Source organism: Grus americana, chromosome 2 (genome assembly GCF_028858705.1).
Source record: "Grus americana isolate bGruAme1 chromosome 2, bGruAme1.mat, whole genome shotgun sequence".
In the NCBI taxonomy this organism is placed as follows: Eukaryota; Metazoa; Chordata; class Aves; order Gruiformes; family Gruidae; genus Grus; species Grus americana.
In genome coordinates this window covers 70,862,586-70,882,111 of record NC_072853.1, presented here as the reverse complement: position 1 = coordinate 70,882,111, position 19,526 = coordinate 70,862,586, and the positions used below count along the sequence as shown (strand labels likewise).

General features: G+C 40.0%; 1 protein-coding gene across 1 annotated transcript; it reads right to left on the bottom strand.

Annotated features, from left to right (window-relative positions):
- Window positions 1-252: 252 nt before the first annotated feature.
- On the bottom strand, window positions 253-19,486 carry FH (fumarate hydratase). The gene is made up of 10 exons (XM_054814530.1): window positions 19,196-19,486; window positions 12,524-12,658; window positions 11,103-11,213; window positions 8,371-8,547; window positions 7,221-7,403; window positions 6,117-6,282; window positions 4,058-4,261; window positions 2,730-2,857; window positions 1,034-1,187; window positions 253-455 (listed from the first exon to the last, which is right to left on the bottom strand). The coding sequence occupies exons 1-10, from the start codon at window positions 19,310-19,312 to the stop codon at window positions 313-315; spliced, it is 1,518 nt and encodes a 505-aa protein (XP_054670505.1). The 5' UTR covers window positions 19,313-19,486; the 3' UTR covers window positions 253-312.
- Window positions 19,487-19,526: the final 40 nt, after the last annotated feature.

The following is a 19,526-nucleotide window of genomic DNA, read 5'->3' as shown; positions in this document are numbered from 1 at the left end:
GGGGGCCAGGCGGCGTAAGCACACGGAGACCTTTTCTCCCTCAACACGTACTGCTTAAACGCTACTGGGTTTGCACCACCTTTCCAAAATTGCTGTCGCCTCCTAGTAAAATACCTTTTAAATTACATCAATATTGACATAAATATTTCTATAATAAAAAAATTACAGCCGTAGAATCTTCCTCCTAAGATCAGTCCATCTGTTAAAAAGCAATACCATAAAAAGGTGAGCACGAGAAGTGAAACAAAAGCATATCATTATTTCTTTTATTTATTTTTTATGTTAAGAACACTTTTTTTTTTTGTACAGAAGTTACTGAGGACCTAACATATCTTTAGGCTTCACCCACTGATCAAACTGGTCTGAGGTAAGGAATCCCAGCTTTATAGCAGCTTCTTTTAATGTTGTCCCTTCTTTGTGTGCCGTTTTGGCAATCTTGGCTGCTTTGTCATACCCTGTAACAAAACAAAACGAACAAGTTAGCCATTAACAAATCTTCTGAAACTGCAAGAGGTGAGAAAAGAGTGAGACACTTGACCTCTGGAGAATTAATTTCCTAGATAATGCTATTACTGCTTAACTCAATTTGCAGTAACTGTGCACCAAATGTTTACGCCAATTCCTTTCTTAAAGTGAAGGTAAATTCTGTTACTGTTATTCTGGTCTTAATACATTTAGATCAAAGTTTTATGTGACTTTCTCCTTTAAAAAAAAGTCTTTTTGTAATCTTTCACTTTTCATTATTATTAACAGGCCAATCTGGACAACAGGTACACAAATACTCCCAAACTCTTTTTTTTTTTTTTGACTCTAGTCAGAATTATTTTATAATGCACTGCTATGGCCACTGCAAGGAGGACACATCTTGTTCAACAACAATAGCAGTTAGTGATGTTAAAGTAAATTAATTTGTGGCCGGAGCCATGACTTGGTCTCCTAACCATTGTGACAATACAAATAATACGTGCAAAATAACATTGCCTCAAAATATTTCAGTATAATGTTTTGAGAAGTTTCTGAGCCGTAAACCTACCTATATGCGGGTTAAGTGCTGTTACCAACATCAGAGATTCACTCATTAGTTTGTTGATCCTGTCTGTATTGGCTTGGATTCCAACTACACAGTTGTCAGTGAAAGAAACACAAACATCTCCAAGAAGTCTTGCAGAGTTTAAAACATTTTTAATCTAAAAAACCCCAAAAAACAACTGTTATATTCAGACATTAATAGTTGCACAATCAAGCGCATCTGTTCATAACCAGTGCTCTCCCCGCAATATCCACTTCTTTAACGGGCTCACTGTAGAAAAGGAGTACGGTGAGTAACACGCCCTCCTCCTCTAGCAGGGTAAGCTCAGCCACTCCTATTTAGAAGAACTTTGTGAGAAGCGTTCAATGGCAGAACAACTCTGGCATAAAGACAACCACAGTATGTACAGACATCGTTAGAACAATTCACAAATAACCAAGTAAAAACCACATGAAGGCATTTGATTCCTAGTCATTTCCCCCCTCAGATACCAATCAAGAGAAGACACCTAAAAATATAAAGTACAATAATGTCTGGCATTAGTCCTCTACTTTGACAATCCACAACATGCCACTCTTTTTTTTTTTTTTTGGACAGGTGTCTGTTTATCAAAATTTATCTTCTGTGAGACACACCTCTTGGCTGTTTAATATAATTTTACTTGTTTTCCTCTTCAAAACCAGGTGCTATATGCTTACAAGAAATATGTTCACATCAGCAGAAAAAAAAAAATTACCCTAAGCAGACACTGTATAGGAAGAGACAAATACTGATTTTGTTATAAAATTTCAATTTTCTTTCAATCATTTCTAACATAATAAAAAAGCATTATCAGGCAGTGTAGGCTGTGCAGAAAAATAACGTATGACACACTGCTTCCTTTGTGCCTCATTTCTGACAAGACAACAAAAACTCCAAAACTTTCCTTTTATTTCTATTTAGTATTAGAATCTTTCCTGCAAGTCACCTTAAACTATCAAGTCTTTTTAAACTATCAACTCTACCCTATGCTATTCCTTCAAAATCTTATATGCAGTTCTCCACAATCTTCTGATTTAATGCTTTGATTTATATTCTTTTCCTCAATTTCTTCTCTGTTTATTTTTCCTTCTTGGCTTTAAGAAAAAGAAGAAAAAAGTAGGTAGCTCAAAGACAAAAATAATAATTATGATTTGGTGTCAAAACATCCAAATTTCAGTACAAGGTGATATGTAACACTCAATTAGCTTGACTTTTTTAAATTAAATATACAGAAGCATGGTGTATCCTGCTTACACTGTAGAAGGCAGTCATTAATCATTTACAATTTTACATGACTTACATTAGTAACAGATAGTCACTAAAGAAAAAAAAAACAAATCCTCATTTTTAGATAAACCACCAAATTCCCTTTGGCTTTAGACAAAATTTTGTCTCAGTTTGTGTTCCTCTCCCTACTTCCTTAGACTGATGATAAGCATATATTGTTAAGATAAAAGCTTATCTGCATACGTTAGTTTCATGTAAAAAAGATTGCCAGTTCCCTGTCAAAATAACAAGGACTTACCATACAAAAAAATAAAATTTGTTCTCACAATTTATTAGATTCTCCGGTGCTTGTATTGACCAAATATTCACTGAGGGTTTTTTCCCACAAGTTATTTGATTGTACAAACAATTATTTAAGAAGACCTAGATATTTAAGATTTTATGAACTTACCATCATGGGCTTAAAAACATTTAGTTCAAAGTGCCCATTGCTACCTCCTACAGTAACAGCAACATGATTTCCCATAACTTGGGCTGCCACCATGGTTACAGCTTCACACTGGGTAGGGTTCACTTTTCCTGGTTGTGGAAGGGAGAGAAAAAGGTTACCGAAGAAGGAAGAAAAACCCAACCAACCAAAAAACCCCAAAACCACACAAAAAATCCCCCAACCAACCAAAACCCAGTAGTTTCCTTATTTACCAAATCACATTCCACAGAAGATGTTTTGTAGGAGGTAACATGTCTTACTCATCTGTATCTGTGCACCACAGAAAAGAAGTAATTTCCATAAATGATAAGAAATTGACAGTACTATTCCAGTAATTCATGTTGGATTTTTAAAACAGCTATGGCTGCTTTAGCAATCTACCAAGACTTTGAGAGCTGGATCAAATGTGCATGAGCTAAGCAGCTGTTAATTACCACAGTTCTTAACAGTCAAGAGATTATAACCCATCTTTACTTGTACAAGTAGGTATTTCTGGTAAATCACTACCAAATCTCACTGAACTCAAAAATAATTTGTTAGAATTACTTTGTAATAAAATCAGTACTTTTTACTGATTTTACTTTGTCAGGGAAAAAACAAAACAAAACAAATTAGAGTGGCCTCCCAACAAGGAAGTTTTATGGTTGACTGCATTTCTAGAAATAATCCTAATAAGAACATTCATTATCTGCTTTTATTAAAGCCAGATATGCTCATGACCTGTTTCTTTTTTAATTTATCATACAGGAAGAACATGCTTAGAATAGTTTTGGATGTACAATATTCATATATACATACTTTTTTAGGAGAGGCAAGAAATGAATACTAATATTATTCCTTCCTTTCTTATCCTCCCATACAATGGGATCATTGCAGAAGGGAAAATGCGAGTACATAACACTAATCATGCTAGGAAGTAAAGACAGAAGTCAATTTACATCATGATATGCTACAATTCATAGATTAGATCATTTAAAAGTTGTTTCAGAAAAGCCTTTACATAAAAATTGTAGAGATCTTGCAATTCTAAAATCAGGTTTTGAGAAGTATACTTGTATTAATAGTCATATGTTTACACATTACTCTCCTCCACATACTTGCCAACACATAGCTGTGCAAGCAAGTATTTTTACAAACACAAATTTTGTTAAAATAAAGATAAAAACTAACAGAAGTGTTGAATTATGGACATACTGACATTTGAGGTGGTGTTTGGTAAATATCTGTTAAGTGTTTGTGGTCCAAAACAAAAGAAACAAGCAATTTTTCTCTTTATGTTTTCTCTGTACCTGGCATGATGCTGCTTCCTGGTTCATTTTCAGGCAGGATGAGTTCTCCTAGTCCAGAGCGTGGTCCAGAACCCAGAAAACGAATATCATTAGCTATTTTCATCAGACTGCATGCCACTGTGTTCATAGCTCCACTGAGTTCAACCAGAGCATCGTGAGCCGCAAGAGCTTCAAACTTATTTGGAGCAGTGACAAAAGGCAAACCTACAGGGAGGTGGGAGAAACATTAAACCTGTGAAGCACTTCCTTGCAGACATAAACCAGATAATCAAACACATAATTAGCTTAATTAAAAAAAAATAATAGCACTGTAAGATCATCTCCCTTTTCTAGACCTATCCCACAAACATATTTCTTAAACAGAGTAAATTCAATACAAAAGACACACTAAAAATCATTAAAACAAAGAACATGACATTTGAGCATCTACCCACAACCAAGGTACAAATTTCAAGCTCCCATACTATGTTGCATACTAAGCATTGCTTTTGCACCACAATATTTTGTGAATGTAAATAATCTGTTACAAGTTAGGCCAAACTTATGTATTTCTTCCATTTTAAATCAAGTTAGATTCTTTAGATTGTCAATTGCTGCGATGCTTTCTCTCAGTTATCAAAATAGAGTTTTTTGCAGCACAAAGCAGACATTAGGATAAATAAAGAGTAATCACAATGGAATTAGCTACTTTAAAAAAAAAGGCGCATCCAAGTATCAGCACTGGAAGGGAACAACAAACCAGACGAACACGTGAAAGCTGATTCAGACTCAGGAGGATGCCTAAAACTGCTGCCAACAGTAAGAGCAGAGAGGCACTGGAAGCAACAGCTCTGTTTACATTAATTAAATGCCTGAGATTTGAGGCTAAGTTCCACAAGGAAAAACATTTCTTCAGCGCTTTGCCCTGGAAGAAAAGTGTCAGCAGAATTAGTGGTAATGGGCATCACTAAGGATGTGTGCAGAGATGCTGACTGTGGGCTGGACTTCAGCCCCACAAAGCTATTGGTCTGAGCTTACATTGCCAGTTTAAACAAGAATAGCATAACACCGTTTGCTAGAGAAACAGCAGAGGTTCTACTAAGTTTTGCAGTTCCTGCCAAACACCAAATCCCGCCTAATTTGCACGGGCTTCTGAATTGCATAGCTGCCTTCTCAGTTGCAGAGATCATTCCAAACTTTCCGTTTTGCCTTTGCCAATAAACTTCCCCTATAAGAACATATGGGACTTCAAAAGTCTGCCCTACTTGTTTTAAACTCGTACAACCTGCCCATACAGTACACCTAACAAGCATCAAGATGGAAGAGCTTCCTAACACCACTGATGGCTTCTTCAAGCACCAAAATAAGCCTTTTACTGCTTCTCAGCAGCTGTTGTTTATGACAAGTTACTTCTTCCCTCGCAGGGTGCAAGGAAGTCTTGACCCTCTACAAGACAGTGAATAATAGATCCATTAAAACAAAAATACTGTTGATAAGCAGGTTCAGGTTTTACAGCAAATTTAAATGAAAGACATATGCATTCATTTTGGGGGCATTTTAAAAACTGATACTGTGACACAGTAGAACTGGTTTACAGATCAAAAAACTCAATGGCTCGGTAAATTAAGTTTTAAGATTTATGAAGACAGCATAAAAAAAAAAGACAGCTTTTACTCCTTCAGATGAAAAAATGTAGTGGCTGTAGGAGGGGTTTTTTCCCCTTTTTTTTGTGCAAAGTCACTATAGACTAAGAGAGCCAAAGGAGCAGTGATCAAGACAGAAGCATTATAGGTGGGCTAATAATAGAAGCCTGAAACCACATCCATCTCCTATAAGCCTTGCTCAGAAAAACATGGTAATCTCAGTCACTTTCAATGCACTGAGTATAATTATAAAAATACATTGCATGAAAAATCCTAAGTATAAGGTATATCACATATGGCATTAACACAAAGTTTCCTATTAAAATATAAACATAATTCGAGTTTACGAGAAGTATGGAAACTGAAAGACTTAGTTTGAATTTGACTGTATGTTACATATACCGCTTTACTGATAACTCTGAAATATCATTCCTCACCTGTCAGTTCGGACACTTTAGCAGCAACTTTCTCAGCAAAGCCAATTCTTGTGTTTAATCCTGTACCAACTGCAGTCCCGCCAGCTGCCAGCTGATACACTCTTGGCATGGTTGACTCAATCCTAGCCACACCATATTTAATTTGTTGCACATAGCCACTAAATTCCTTTGAAAGAAAGGAGGACAAAATAAGGGAACAAAGACAACAACCAAGAATAAGCATGTAGAATTATTTAGATTTTTAACATGATTGGACTAATTTCTTTAAAAACTTGAAGGCACTGAACTCCACACAGATGCTAAATCTTAGCATATTTTCACTAAAAGGAAAAATTTACATATATTAGAAGACTGCTCTCACAGTATGAACCATTACACATAAAAACAATCTACACATATAAAAATGTATTCACAATGCATCTTTCTCTTGCCTTTTATTTCAGTTGTGTACTTAGCAGAATCTGAATCCAAGGTAAATTAGCTCTCAGATTAAATTAATGTTCTCAAGGTACAATTAGACAAACAGATCCTGGGCTTTTTTCATTTACTTTTAGTTAGTAAAAAGCCCACCTATGCATTCTTGGAAAAAAACCCACAAATTTTACATGTATTTTTATCAGTTCAGTTTAAATTAATTCATTACCAAATTAATGAAATATAACCCATTCTTGACAATAAGACTATAAAGATTTGCTATCATACATATACACGATCATATGTATTATAAAGATTTTCATTCAAAATACTTAGCTTTGTGTTTGACAAAACTTAATTTATATAAGCTTACAGATTACAGACTAACTACCTTCTTCCTTCTGATGTCAGTCTAATAGAAATACCATCTGTTATTTGGTAATGGAACATGATTTAAAAATCTTACTACTGTTAGAAGTAAAGCACACATGGAAAAAAAATTAAGAAAATTTATGATGGAGTAGAGTACAGCATCCAGAAAACTCCAATAAAGATGCAAATACTCTGAGATTCAGGCAGTTTCCTATTATTTCTCTTAAGCTATCAACTTAATTTAGGCCTCCAAGTTTGCCTCTGTTTCTTCCAATGTATTTACAAGAATTAAAAAAAAAAGAGCATATTTTTTTTTACCTGTCCAAGCGTAAGTGGAACAGCATCTTGTGTATGAGTGCGCCCTATTTTTATGATTTGGGAAAACTCTTTGGATTTTGCTTCAAGTGCATTCTGTAGCTTCTTTAATCCAGGTAACAACACCTCATTAACCTCCTGGGCAGCAGCGATATGCATTGCTGTGGGGAAAGTGTCATTTGAACTCTGTGAAGGAAGTTCAAGAAATTTATTTGCAAGCTTTTCTCACCACTGTTGCTGTAAGATGTACATGTATGGCTTTGTTCTTTTTATTTTATAAACGAAAAGAAAGAGTAAGCAATTTAGGAGTATTCCACAAGTCAATCTGCAGAAATAATAAAATCTAAACTCCAGTCCAGCATCTTATTGATAAAGTCAATTTTTTATAACTATACCCACAGAAACTACTCTACATGAGGAGACTGTTCACAACAACATTGGAACAAAAGAAAAGAAAAAAGAATTGCTAAAGTAGTTAAGAGAGACAGATAACAAATGGATGGATGATTTTAAAGGAACTGTAAGTGTCTTTAAAACACCTATGTGTTGCTTTGGTAATCTTAAATCCATAGTTCCCAGGACACTGAATAAGCACAGAAGATCAGGAAGGGATGCAACCGAGTAAGTGCCTTAAACTTCAGCCAATCTGAAGAAAATATTAAGAGTGAAGTATAATAAAATGTCTACCATGATCCTTGGGGAAAAAAAATGAAGTGGGTATTTCCTTTACCCATTACAGGACTTTAGCCATCTTACTATTCTTTCTACATGCTTTATGTAATGCATTATGGAGGTAACAGTTATAAGTATGCAACCTTTAGAAACTGGATCTACATTTAACTACTTTAAGACCGTTTGCAGTAGCAGTGGTTGTCGCCAGGCCACGTCTGCCCACTACATCACGTGTGAGTTCATCTATCATGAATGAGTTCAAAATTTTTCATCTCAAAAGCTCATGCTGTCACTGACCAACATTTTAAAGTTCATTTAAACTGAAAAACCTGGAAAATTGTTGCCAAAACTGTACACAAAGTTCCTTTCTTTTTCTTTTTTTTTCCTTCTAATTCTAAACAGTGGATATAAGAGAATTCAAAATTCACAATTAAAAAACAAACTTTTGACATTAAAAGCAGTATAATACAAGTATAACAACCTGGCTTTTGTTAACATGATCATTTGGATGTACTGGGTTTTTGCTCCCCAGTTTGCCCCCCATTATCTCAATGGCTCTATTGCTGATGACTTCATTGACATTCATATTGGTTTGAGTTCCAGACCCAGTCTGCCACACTACCAATGGAAAGTGATCATTTAATTTTCCTTCAGCCACCTATAATGGAAAAAGAGAGAAAATTTGTTCTACTGGAAGAAAAAAAAATCATAAAATTGAGAATTTTATAACTATAATTCAAATAACATTCTCTATTATATTTGTAAATCTACATATAACAGTTGTGAATTTATACCAGAATAACTAAGGGAGTTTGATGCAATACCAGATATTAAAAGGGCAAAAAACTTTCGCTAAGCTTTTTGAAGATACTGAATTCTGAAATACAGAGAAATATGTAATTTAATTTCATGTTCTCCAGTCATAGAAAGAAAATATTTTAAAAAGGTCTTTTAGGTTGTATCTTCAATGTAGATGATTTCATATGTCTGAAAACGTCCCCTCCTTCCCAAATGTTAAACATATTTCGATTCTAATCTTCCTGGGTAGGACTAGACGTAGTATGTGCTGGTTCTCCCTTCCACAGTTATTTGCTCTGTTAGTAAGATCTCCCAGGTGAAGGAAATATCTTAATTAGTTTCTCAATCAGAGCACGTAAGGTGCTTCAGGGTACTGATTCAATGTTGTGTGTCTTCTTGGGTCATGACCATCCTTTGGGTGTCAGAAACGTCAGTTTTTGGACAGTGCTTATTTGTTTACAAACTCCCCATCAGCATGGGTGCACTGCTTTCTCCTCAGAAATCAAGTTCAACAGCTGCATGGTTTCGTCATGAACACTGATCACAACTATACAACAATTTGAATTAGAGGCATTCAGAAGTCCATTCCTCATGGGAAATAGTCCTCCAGAAGAGGTGTTTTTGCAAAAGGCCATCTGCCATGCACATGCAGTACATGGTATTTGTATAATTGGACTCTAAAATTTCTCCAGAAATAAATTTCATACAGGAAAGTTCCAGACCTCTTAACACCTGTAGACATTAGATTTCACATCAACAAAATGAGCAAGTAGATGGTTGCTGGTAGCAAATACCTTCTTCCTGTAAGGTGTGCTTTCCCTAATACTGCCTAGGACCTACATGGCTTTAAAGGACTTGTGACTGTCTTTACATCAACTGTAACTGAATATGTTACACACATAAACAAGTATGAGGATCACATGGACTTAAAAAGATTCATATGTATTGACTTGCTGATTACCTGTGGGAACAAGGTCCCAATCAGCCAGAAATGGCTATACCAACTTAAATCTTCTGTAGACAGGCTATGACAACTACCATCTCAAATCAAAACAGAACCACAGGTACAAATACTCTCCTGCTTCATCTACATTTTTTGGAGCCTGTTGAACCTTATATGCATTTAGAGATTTTTTTCTAAATAGGTGTTTGTGATAGTATAAAAATCTGTGCTCAGAAGTATCACCCCCATGCACATTAGCCTCAGAAATTTGAGAACACAAAGCAAAGGATCTGTTGTCACAACTTTGCAACTAGATAACTATCTCCAGATTATCAGGATACATCACTCCTCCCGCAGTCATGTTTTTCAGGAAAGGATCTTACATATTTCCCATCTTATGCAGGGGCAAAGTTCCCACTTCCAAGAGTAACATAATTCCTTGCTGTATCTCTTTCTTTCTAAGTTATATTAGAAAATTATTTTGGACGTAAGAGAAAGGATATCACCGCAGGGGTGTTTTAAAAAACACAACAAAGAAGCCTCAAACAACTTTCAGAACTCATGAATCAAAACTAAGTAGCCTATAGCCACTAAACTTCTGAACCACCCTTAACTAGGAGAACTCTAGAAACCACAAGAAGAGACTGGACATATTCTGGAGTTCTCCAAAGCTCTTGGGACTTATGATGCTACAGCCGGTAGAAAGAGGATAAGGCCTTGTGCAAATACTGAAATATTTTGAAGCTAGTCAGAACAAGAAATCTCTGTAAAACAATGCTTCTAGATAAATATAGCTATTGATTTACACAAAGCAACACACCTGGTATTACCATACCTCAAACCATGGTCATTCACAACTCTGTGCACTTGGGTGGCATTTATCCTGAGAAAGAGGAGATGCCTCCGTGTGTCACATCATGTCCTTTTTAGCTAGAAAAGTGATACTTAAAAAGCACAGATTTACCAGTAAGCTTAAGTCTGAAGAGGAAGTAGACTAGTAACAGAGAAACTATTCAGATTGCAGATGGTCTTCACATTACCAAGATGCAATTGCTTAACAGATTGGAGACTTTCAAAATGAAAAAGCGTTGCTTGGCATGTCAGACTTCATGTTAGCTGAATGAACTGAGATTCTATTCCCCTCCTAGGTTTTTTTTATACTGTTCATCTGGAAGTGTTGACACTATGCAAGTAATGAGTAATCTTAATAGAGGGAGAAAATTACATTGTTTTTAGAACTTAAGTATCAAAATGTATTTGAACATTGTATCATTTCTATAAGAAGAAAAATAGTAAAACATTATATTAAGTAAATGATTTCTCAAGATGAAGAACAAAATTTACTAACAATAAATGCCTTCCTCTTACAATCTGAGAAATGCAAGAGGTCATCCACTGGCCTCCAAACTTCCTGTGAAAAGCTTAACAAAAACACAATTACAGTTCTAGTATTTTGAACATTTTGTTCCTACCTCATTTGCCGCTTTTACGATAGCATTAGCAATCTTTGGGTCAAGACCATAATCTTGATTTACTTCAGCAGCTGCTCTCTTCAAGATGCCAAAAGCCCTTATAACTTGAACCTGAGACACAAGATTAAGTTTAAATACATTTCTTTTTCCCCCAAAGGACATTTTAGGAACACATAGTGCAGGTCTAGTTCTAAACCAAACTCCTTCTGAAAAATCCAGCAGTAGTCCATCAAGGGAGGTGATTCTCCCCCTGTACTCCACTCTTGTGAGACTTCATCTGGAGTACTGCGTCCAGCTCTGGGGCCCTCAAAATAAGAAGGACATCGACCTGTTGGACTGAGACCAGAGGAGCGGGCCATGAAGATGATCAGAGGGCTGGAGCATCTCTCCTATGAGGACAGGCTGAGAGAGTTGGGATTGTTCGACTTGGATAGCAGAAGGCTCCGGGGAGACCTTATAGCAGCCTTCCAGTACCTGAAGGGGCCTACAAGAAAGCTGGAGAGGGGCTGTTTACAAGGGCAGGGAGTGACAGGACAAGGGGTAATGGGTTTAAGCTGAAGGAGGGTCGATTTAGATTAGATATTAGGAAGAAATTCTTCACTGTGAGGGTGGTGAGGCACTGGAACAGGTTGCCCAGAGAAGCTGTGGATGCCCCATCCCTGGAAGTGTTCAAGGCCAGGCTGGATGGGGCTTTGGGCAACCTGGTCTAGTGGAGGGTGTCCCTGCCCATGGCAGGGGGGTTGGAACTAGATGACCTTTAAGGTCCCTTCCAACCCAAACCATTCTATGATTCTATGATCAACCAAACCAAAGAGCAATCAGATCACATGACCTATGCTCCCATTAACAGTCTAGAAAGCAGTACTCAGCTCATTCTTTCTAAGTCCAGTTATGTTTTGTGTATCAAAAAAGATTACATGCATTAAAACAAACAGAAAAGGAGGACTGATTCTATTTCTAAAATAGCCTTTTTGAGGGCAAACTAATGTATGTTTCAGTACATGCAAAATCAGTGCATGACAAAGCATGTGCACACTAATGCTCTATGCACAGCTACACATGAAAAAATAACTTCATATCAACTCATGCTACAGTAAACATCGTCACTAAAACTACATAATGCTATAGCAAACAAATTATTCCATTTAGTCTTTTGTCTTCAGAAAAACGACAGATTTCTATTCATCCTGGTTATTAAAAAAAATAAGCAACACAATAAAATAATTACTCAAAAGCAACATTCAATTTATTTAAATGCAACAAAAAGTATTTCTACCACAGAATTATCTTGCCATGGAATTTCTAACTTTAATTAAAATTCAAAGTTAATCATATTCCCAGCAAAAGTCTAAGAAGGTATTCACTCTCGCATCCAAAACACACTTAAAGAGAAGAAATGAACACAGCTTTAAACGACTTACTGGCATTCTTTCTGAAACACCTCCAATCTTGAAATTCATTGTAGATCTGACAGTTTGGGCACCATAGTATTTGTCACTTGGGACCTTCAGTTCACCAAAGGTATCATATTCTATCCTAAAAGCCTCTTGAGTGGACTATGGAAAAGGAGAGGAAAAAAATTAAATGTATTTCAAACACTGGTAAAGAGCACATCCTTTTTGAAAGCAGATACAGTTAAGAAAAAATGTGCAAGAAGAGGAAAAAAACAAAACAAAGGCATGCAGCTAGTCATAGGTATTTTTCTAATTATATCTTCAAAGTTAAGACATTTTTCTAGTTTGAGCACCTGTCTCACAAAGTCACAACTACTAACATGCAGCCTCGCAGACCCACTGGTGACAGGCAGCACTGCAACACTTAAGACCTCGGCTGCCCACTGCATGAAACACATCATCCAGACAAAAGACTTAGTTTCTTCTTTTCAAAGAATTAGTAACATATCTTACAATTTACAGAATTGGTGTTTTGTTAAAACCAAACGGAGGAACTAGCACAGTAAGAATTTAGGTGGTATCCACCCAGGCAACATACATGTAACACAATCCCTATTTGAAATCCACACTGCACATGGGACAGAAGAAAAACACTAGAAGGGAGCAACTGACTAATTCAGTACCAAGTTACTGACAATTAATTATCTTCCCAAGTCTAATAAACCAGGAACACAGTTGCCCTAACCAAAGTAGCTGTGCAACATGAAGAAACTGCATCTAGGAATATTTTGTGCAATACTTATGTAAGGCAGTGTTTCTGTACCATGTATACACATAACATGCATTGTTATCTAACACAGTGTATTGGGTTTGCATGGCAAGGTTTTGGTAGCTGGGGGGGGGCGGGCTACAGCGGTGGCTTCTGTGAGAAACTGCTAGAAGCTTCCCATGTGTCTGATAGAGCCAATGCCAGCCAGCTCCAAGACAGACCCGCCGCTGGCCAAGGCCAAGCCAATCAGCGCCTCTGTGATAACATATTTAAGAAGGAAAAAAAACAGTTAGAGAGAGCTTTTGCAGCCGGAGAGAGGGGTGAGAAGATGTAAGAAACTCTGCAGACACCAAGGTCAGTGCAGAAGGAGGGGCAGGAGGAGCTCCAGGCACCAGAGCAGAGATCCCCCTGCAGCCCATGTTGAAGACCATGGTGAAGCAGGCTGTCCCCTGCAGCCCATGGAGGAAGGATGAGGGGGTGTAGAGATTCCACCTGCAGCCCGTGGAGGACCCCACACCGGAGCAGGTGGAGGCACCTGAAGGAGGCTGTGGCCTGTGGGAAGCCCACGCTGGAGCAAGCTCCTAGCAGGACCTGTGGACCCGTGGAGAGAGGAGCCCACGCCAGAGCAGGTTTGCTGGCAGGACTTGTGACCCCGTGGGGGACCCCACACTGGAGCAGTTTGCTCCTGAAGGTCTGCACCCCGTGGAAGAGACCACGCTGGAGCAGTTCATGAAGGACTGTCTCCCGTGAGACGGACTCCATGCTGGAGCAGGGGAACGATGAGAGGAGTCCTCCCCCTGAGGATGAAGAAGCGGCAGAAACACTGTGAGATGAACTGACCGTAACCCCCATTCCCTGTCCCCCTGTGCTGCTGCGGGGGGCGGAGGTTGAAGCCAGGAGTGAAGTTGAGCCCGGGAAGATGGGAGGGGTGGGTGGAGGTGTTTTAAGATTTGATTTTATTTCTCATTCCTCTACTCTGTTTTGCTTGGTAATAAATTAGATGAATTCCCTCTCTAAGTTCGGTCTGTTTTGCTCGTGATGATAATTAATGAACGATCTCTCCCTGTCCTTATCTCGACCCACAAGCATTTCGTTATACTTTTTCTCCCCTGTCTGGTGAATGAGGGGAGTGAGAGAGCGGCTCTGGTGGGCACCTGGCCTCCAGCCAGGGTCAACCCACCACACACAGCTAGAGGTAACTAATTTTAGCTGACATATACCAACTAAAAAGTTGGGGTTTTTTTACTTTTTCTGAAACAATCCATTCATTTGTGATGATGCGATCACATCCATGTGCAGCTCTACAAAGGTTATGGGACTGGACAGGAAGCAAGAGCTGTTTAATCTTCCTCTCCCCATGCCTTGGTTAGCAAAGTCCCAATTTTCTGTGAGAAAGGTGTTCATCCTTCCCCAGACAAGGAGATTACCTTCTTGCAGAGTCTTCAGGAAGGGGAGGACGTCTTTTTTAATTCTTAATCACAGAGTAAAACAATCTCAGTTCCATAGGTAGTGTATGTACAATGCCAGACTCTGACCAAACCGTGACCCTCAGGGGTGAATCCTTGTGATAGCTCTATCTGAGTATCAAGTCAGTGTTGCAGCACAGTGAAAGTAGAAAAGCAAATGTTAGAAACTATTAAGAAAAGCAGAGGATACAAGAAGAAACATTACTGTGCCATCATGATTCACCTACACTCTGAAGTCTTTGTGCAGATTTGGTTCTTTTATCTCAAAAGGCGTATCACTGGAAACAGTACAAAGAAAGGCAATAAGGCTGATGAAAGGTAGGGAACAGCTTTCTTAAGACAACTGACTTTTTAATTCAGAAGAGAGCTAACTTGAGGTTTGAAGGAAAAATGAGGTCAATAAAAGCATCAGTAGAATCGCAATAGGTGTTAGCTGCTTACTGTCTCTTCCAATACAAGAAAAAGGATCCACAAGGTCAGGCTAGTAGGAGTCAGGTTCAAAGCAAGGAAGTGAAGCAGCCCTGCAGACAAGTAGCAGACTGACAAAAACTCCTTGCCAGCTGATGCTGTGGATGCAAGAACTCTGCACAAGTTCAGGGAAGACGAGATAAGCACTCAGAAGAAATATCTAAACTGGGTTATTATACAGACAAACCACAGACTCAGGAAATCCTCTGACATGAAAATGAAAAGCCTAGGTCAGAGGAAAACATCATGTCTGTTTGCACAGTTCTTACTCTTCCCTAGGTGTCCACTTTCTGAAGTCAGACTGTTCCTCTCTTCCTGATCCATTTTACTTGCTGCTCGCTTGGTGGGTCTCAGTCTTCTTGGACAGAAGCACAGATGGGTATTGGGCAGAACAGCCTCTCCAGCAACACTGACTTTCTGCAGCAGCTAGTCCAGGTCCGCATCACTGTGGATGGCAAGCTGCAGGCGGTGGTAGTGTGTGTGGGGGGTGTTACAACCTTTTACTGTCCTAAGCAGTGTTCCCAGCCAGATGGACACACTCTGCCATCAGGTACTCCAGCAGTCGCATACCAGAGACACCAGCCCCGCTCACTTAGGGCACTCTTGCAGAGTGCATGTGACCCAGAAGAAACTGCAGCCCAGCCCACAAACAGCAAGGGTTAGCTCTCACATCACTGTCCTACTTCCCACACCTTGTGTTTTGGCTGATGCTCTCCCAGACACTGACCCCACAAGAATACAAAGCTTAGCGTGGACCAATACACCATTCCTATGTTCTTTAACCCTCTTTATCCTATTTAAATTACTTAGCATTAATTTACATGCTAACAAGAAACAGAACACAGTCAACACTTATTTAGTATCTTACTACCAAAAATGTTTAATGGGGATGCTTGTGGGTCTTACTGTACATGTCCATATATTAATATTCCACAGCAGATATCATTGATGCATCTGACATCCCTGCTTTTGATATTTGGACACCTTGTGTAAGCAGACAATATCAAGCTTTTCCTAGAGCTGGGTAAGTAGAACCAATTCAGTTCCAAGCCCAGCTCTTGATATCGTCACTGGTTCAACCACCAAAAGTAACCATGCTCAAATGATACAAAAAAGTTAAACTACTTGTAACCTTTTAGACAAAAAAGCTAGCAGTTGCACAATTGATTCCTCAAACTTACATAATTCCAATGTCAACAATGGTGAAACAAAGATAAGTAGGATCAGTACCTCCTCGTACAAGTACCTTTTAACAACGAAATCCTGTTATTAAAAAAAATTATTTCCCTAGCTAATTCCACGTTACATACATTCACAAACTCCAATGAAGTTAACAGGGTAAGGTACTTTATGCTGAGTATCATTTGCTGAGTAGCATTAGGTAAAAAAGCAAAGTGGTATTTTTCACACATACTAAAGTAACTAAACTAAAGTCAGCATTACCTTCAGACTAATGTAGCTGCCTGCCTGCAGAAGTCACTGTCTGAATTTTTATGTAAAAATTCTGTCCTTAGACAGAATTCACCCTCTTGAGTGGCTTTATGAGCTGAAGGTCCCAGTTCCCATATCTAAAGAGGTTTCTGTAGTCACTCCCTGCCCCAGGGAACTTGCCCTAAAACGGTGCAACAGGAACACACTCACGTCATCCCTTTACTCCCCCACCAGTGGGCTACAGGAGAAGCCAAAAGGAGACCTAGCAACTCTGCCACAAGCCAAGGCAAACTCCTCTGCTCACTTAGCTTCTATCACAGCTACAGCAAGTCTCAGCTCAGAACTATTCCCCACCTTTACAATTTTTTTTTTTTTTAAGAGGCCTGACAAGGTGTGCTCTTCCTCCCAAAACCCCAAGAATCTATAGTCCAGAGCTTACACAGTTAGGCAAACATAACTGTACTTTTGCCTTGTTGCAGGGAACTCATCAGCCAGAACTGATTGCACCATAACACAGTGCAGATATTCAAATAGCAGAACTGCTGCAATAATGTTTCCTGTGGAAAATTACATTCTGATTTAAGGATGCAGCAACTTTTGGGTATAAATATTTCAATTCAAAGAATCACCATTTTTAGCACGCCAAAACCAATTTTTGAAGGCAAACAGAAAATGGAATTTGTGCTCAACTGCTCTCCTTTAAGAGATGAAGAATGTTTCCATTTTTAAGTGTCATTTCTCATTTATAACATCAATTGAGTAAAAAATTCTGAAATTTACTCTTTAGAAACCAAAACCAAGTGTTTTACAACGTTCAGCTGAAGAAGGACTATTATGACCACAATTTCATTTAAAACATCTTGTGCAATTTAGCTCTAAGTTAAAGCAACACAATAGTCATACCATAGGACAACATGCACATTTGGTTGTATCTACACAAGGTGTTCCAAAACAACTCTTGCTACTGAAAAATCTCTGCAAGCATCAAAAAGTAGTGTTGGGGTTTTTAATTTAAATACTTGTTGATACATTTTTGGTGGTCCTCTTGGAAACAAGAGCATACAAAATTTTCCTGTAAGAATTCAAGGGCTGCTTGAGTTCCAAATTAGCTGAGGGGTATTTCTGCTGTTATTTAAACCCAAGCAATTAATAATTTCTATTTATGGGACAGGTCATATTTCTGACCAGCAAAGATCAAAAGGCATATATTTCATGTAAGACTGCAGCCTTTCATAAATACTGGGTCTTCAGCAAGTAAATGAATATCATGATCTATAATGTTTTTCTTGGATAATGCCAAAAAGAAAAATAAGAACAGGGAACCACCTGACAGGCCAATGGCTTATGAGTTACATAGTCTGCTCTGACACAGGTTTTGTTATACAGGTATGTTTCATTCACCACGCAGTTTATTCACTTATTTGGAAGCTGGGGTTTTTAATGCCACTTTCTATACCATAATAAATACCACAGACTGGGAAATAATGTTCTAGTTAAATATATTAACTATTTTAGTAAACTAATAAAATTAACTTATTAATTCATCAATCTCACTTTCTGCTGGAATTATTCTGACAGTCTCGAGTTACCTCCTCATTTTAAAGAGTGAAATTACAGAGATGCACCTGAGACTAAGGTTTCCATTCAACGACCTAGCCATTAATACTGAGATTCAGAGTTCCTTATTTAAATAGCATCTTCATTTCAACGTTGAACTGCATGCAATAAAAAAGTTCCACTCACGTTTCAGCCTGACACTCAACTGATTATACTTGAATGCTAATGGAGGATGGCTGCTAGAGGTCACTGGCCGTTCTCTGCGGAAAGCTCCATAGTTTTCAGGCAGCCTCAAAGATTTTCCAGATACTCTCATTTCTGTGAGAATACAGCTTTTTCTTAGTTGTACAACAGCTTTAAGAAATGGCCTGTAATTTCTGTGGAAGAAGCTACTGCATGCCACAGCTCTGTCAAAGTAGGTCCTGCGGTAACACCTTTCCTGGCTCCTCGGCCTGACGCCAGCCCACCGCTCACCTCGCTCCCCCTCCAGGGCCACGCTAAGACACCTAACAGCCGTGCTCACGACGTAAATCCCATCCCCCGGGCAGCTGCGCGCTGCAGAAACCACCGCCTCGGAGCTGCGAATCTGGGCACGCCAGCGCTGCCGAGCGGGGGCTGAGCCAGGCTCCGGCGCTACCCGCGCACTCCGCCGCAGGCCGCACGGCGCCGGGCGGGGACAAGCGCCACAGCCTCCCCGGCGGAAGAGAGAAAGGACCGCACAAGATTGACCAGGGACGGCGGCAACGCGTTCCCGGTGCCGCTGCCGGCGCCCTCCCCACGGGGGAACACGCCAGACTGGATCCCCCGTGCCCGCTGCCGCCCTTTCCTCAGGCTGCGCGCGCCCGCTCGCCCGTCCCCGGTCCGGCCGGTAGAGGGGCGGGGGGGGCCCGACGGAGGGTCGCGAGCGCCGGCGGGTGCAGGGGGAGGAGCCACGGCGGCAGCGGCTGGCAGTGGCAGTTAGAGGTCACCGCTTCCCCGCTCCCCCTCCCCCCCCGCCGGGGTGCTCACCATGGCGGCGCGCGGCGGCGGGCCCCAACGGGCGGCGGCGGCGCGCGGGGGCGGCTGTCGCGCGAAGAGGCCAGCGGAGCAGCCTAGGCGGCGGCAGGCGCGGAGTGAACGGTGCATGGTGACGGCGGCGGGGACCACCGCTGGGGGCCGGCCGCGGGGAGGGGAGAGAGCGGGCCCGCCCCGGACAAGCGTCAAGGTGGTAAGGCGTCTATCACCCTGGAAGCTCCGCCGCGCCAATCGGCTGCCATGGGCGGGACGGGGCGGGAGCCGAGCTCCGGCGAGCCAGCGGCGGGGCCCAGGGGCTGGCGCCTGCGCAGCGGCGGGCCGAGCG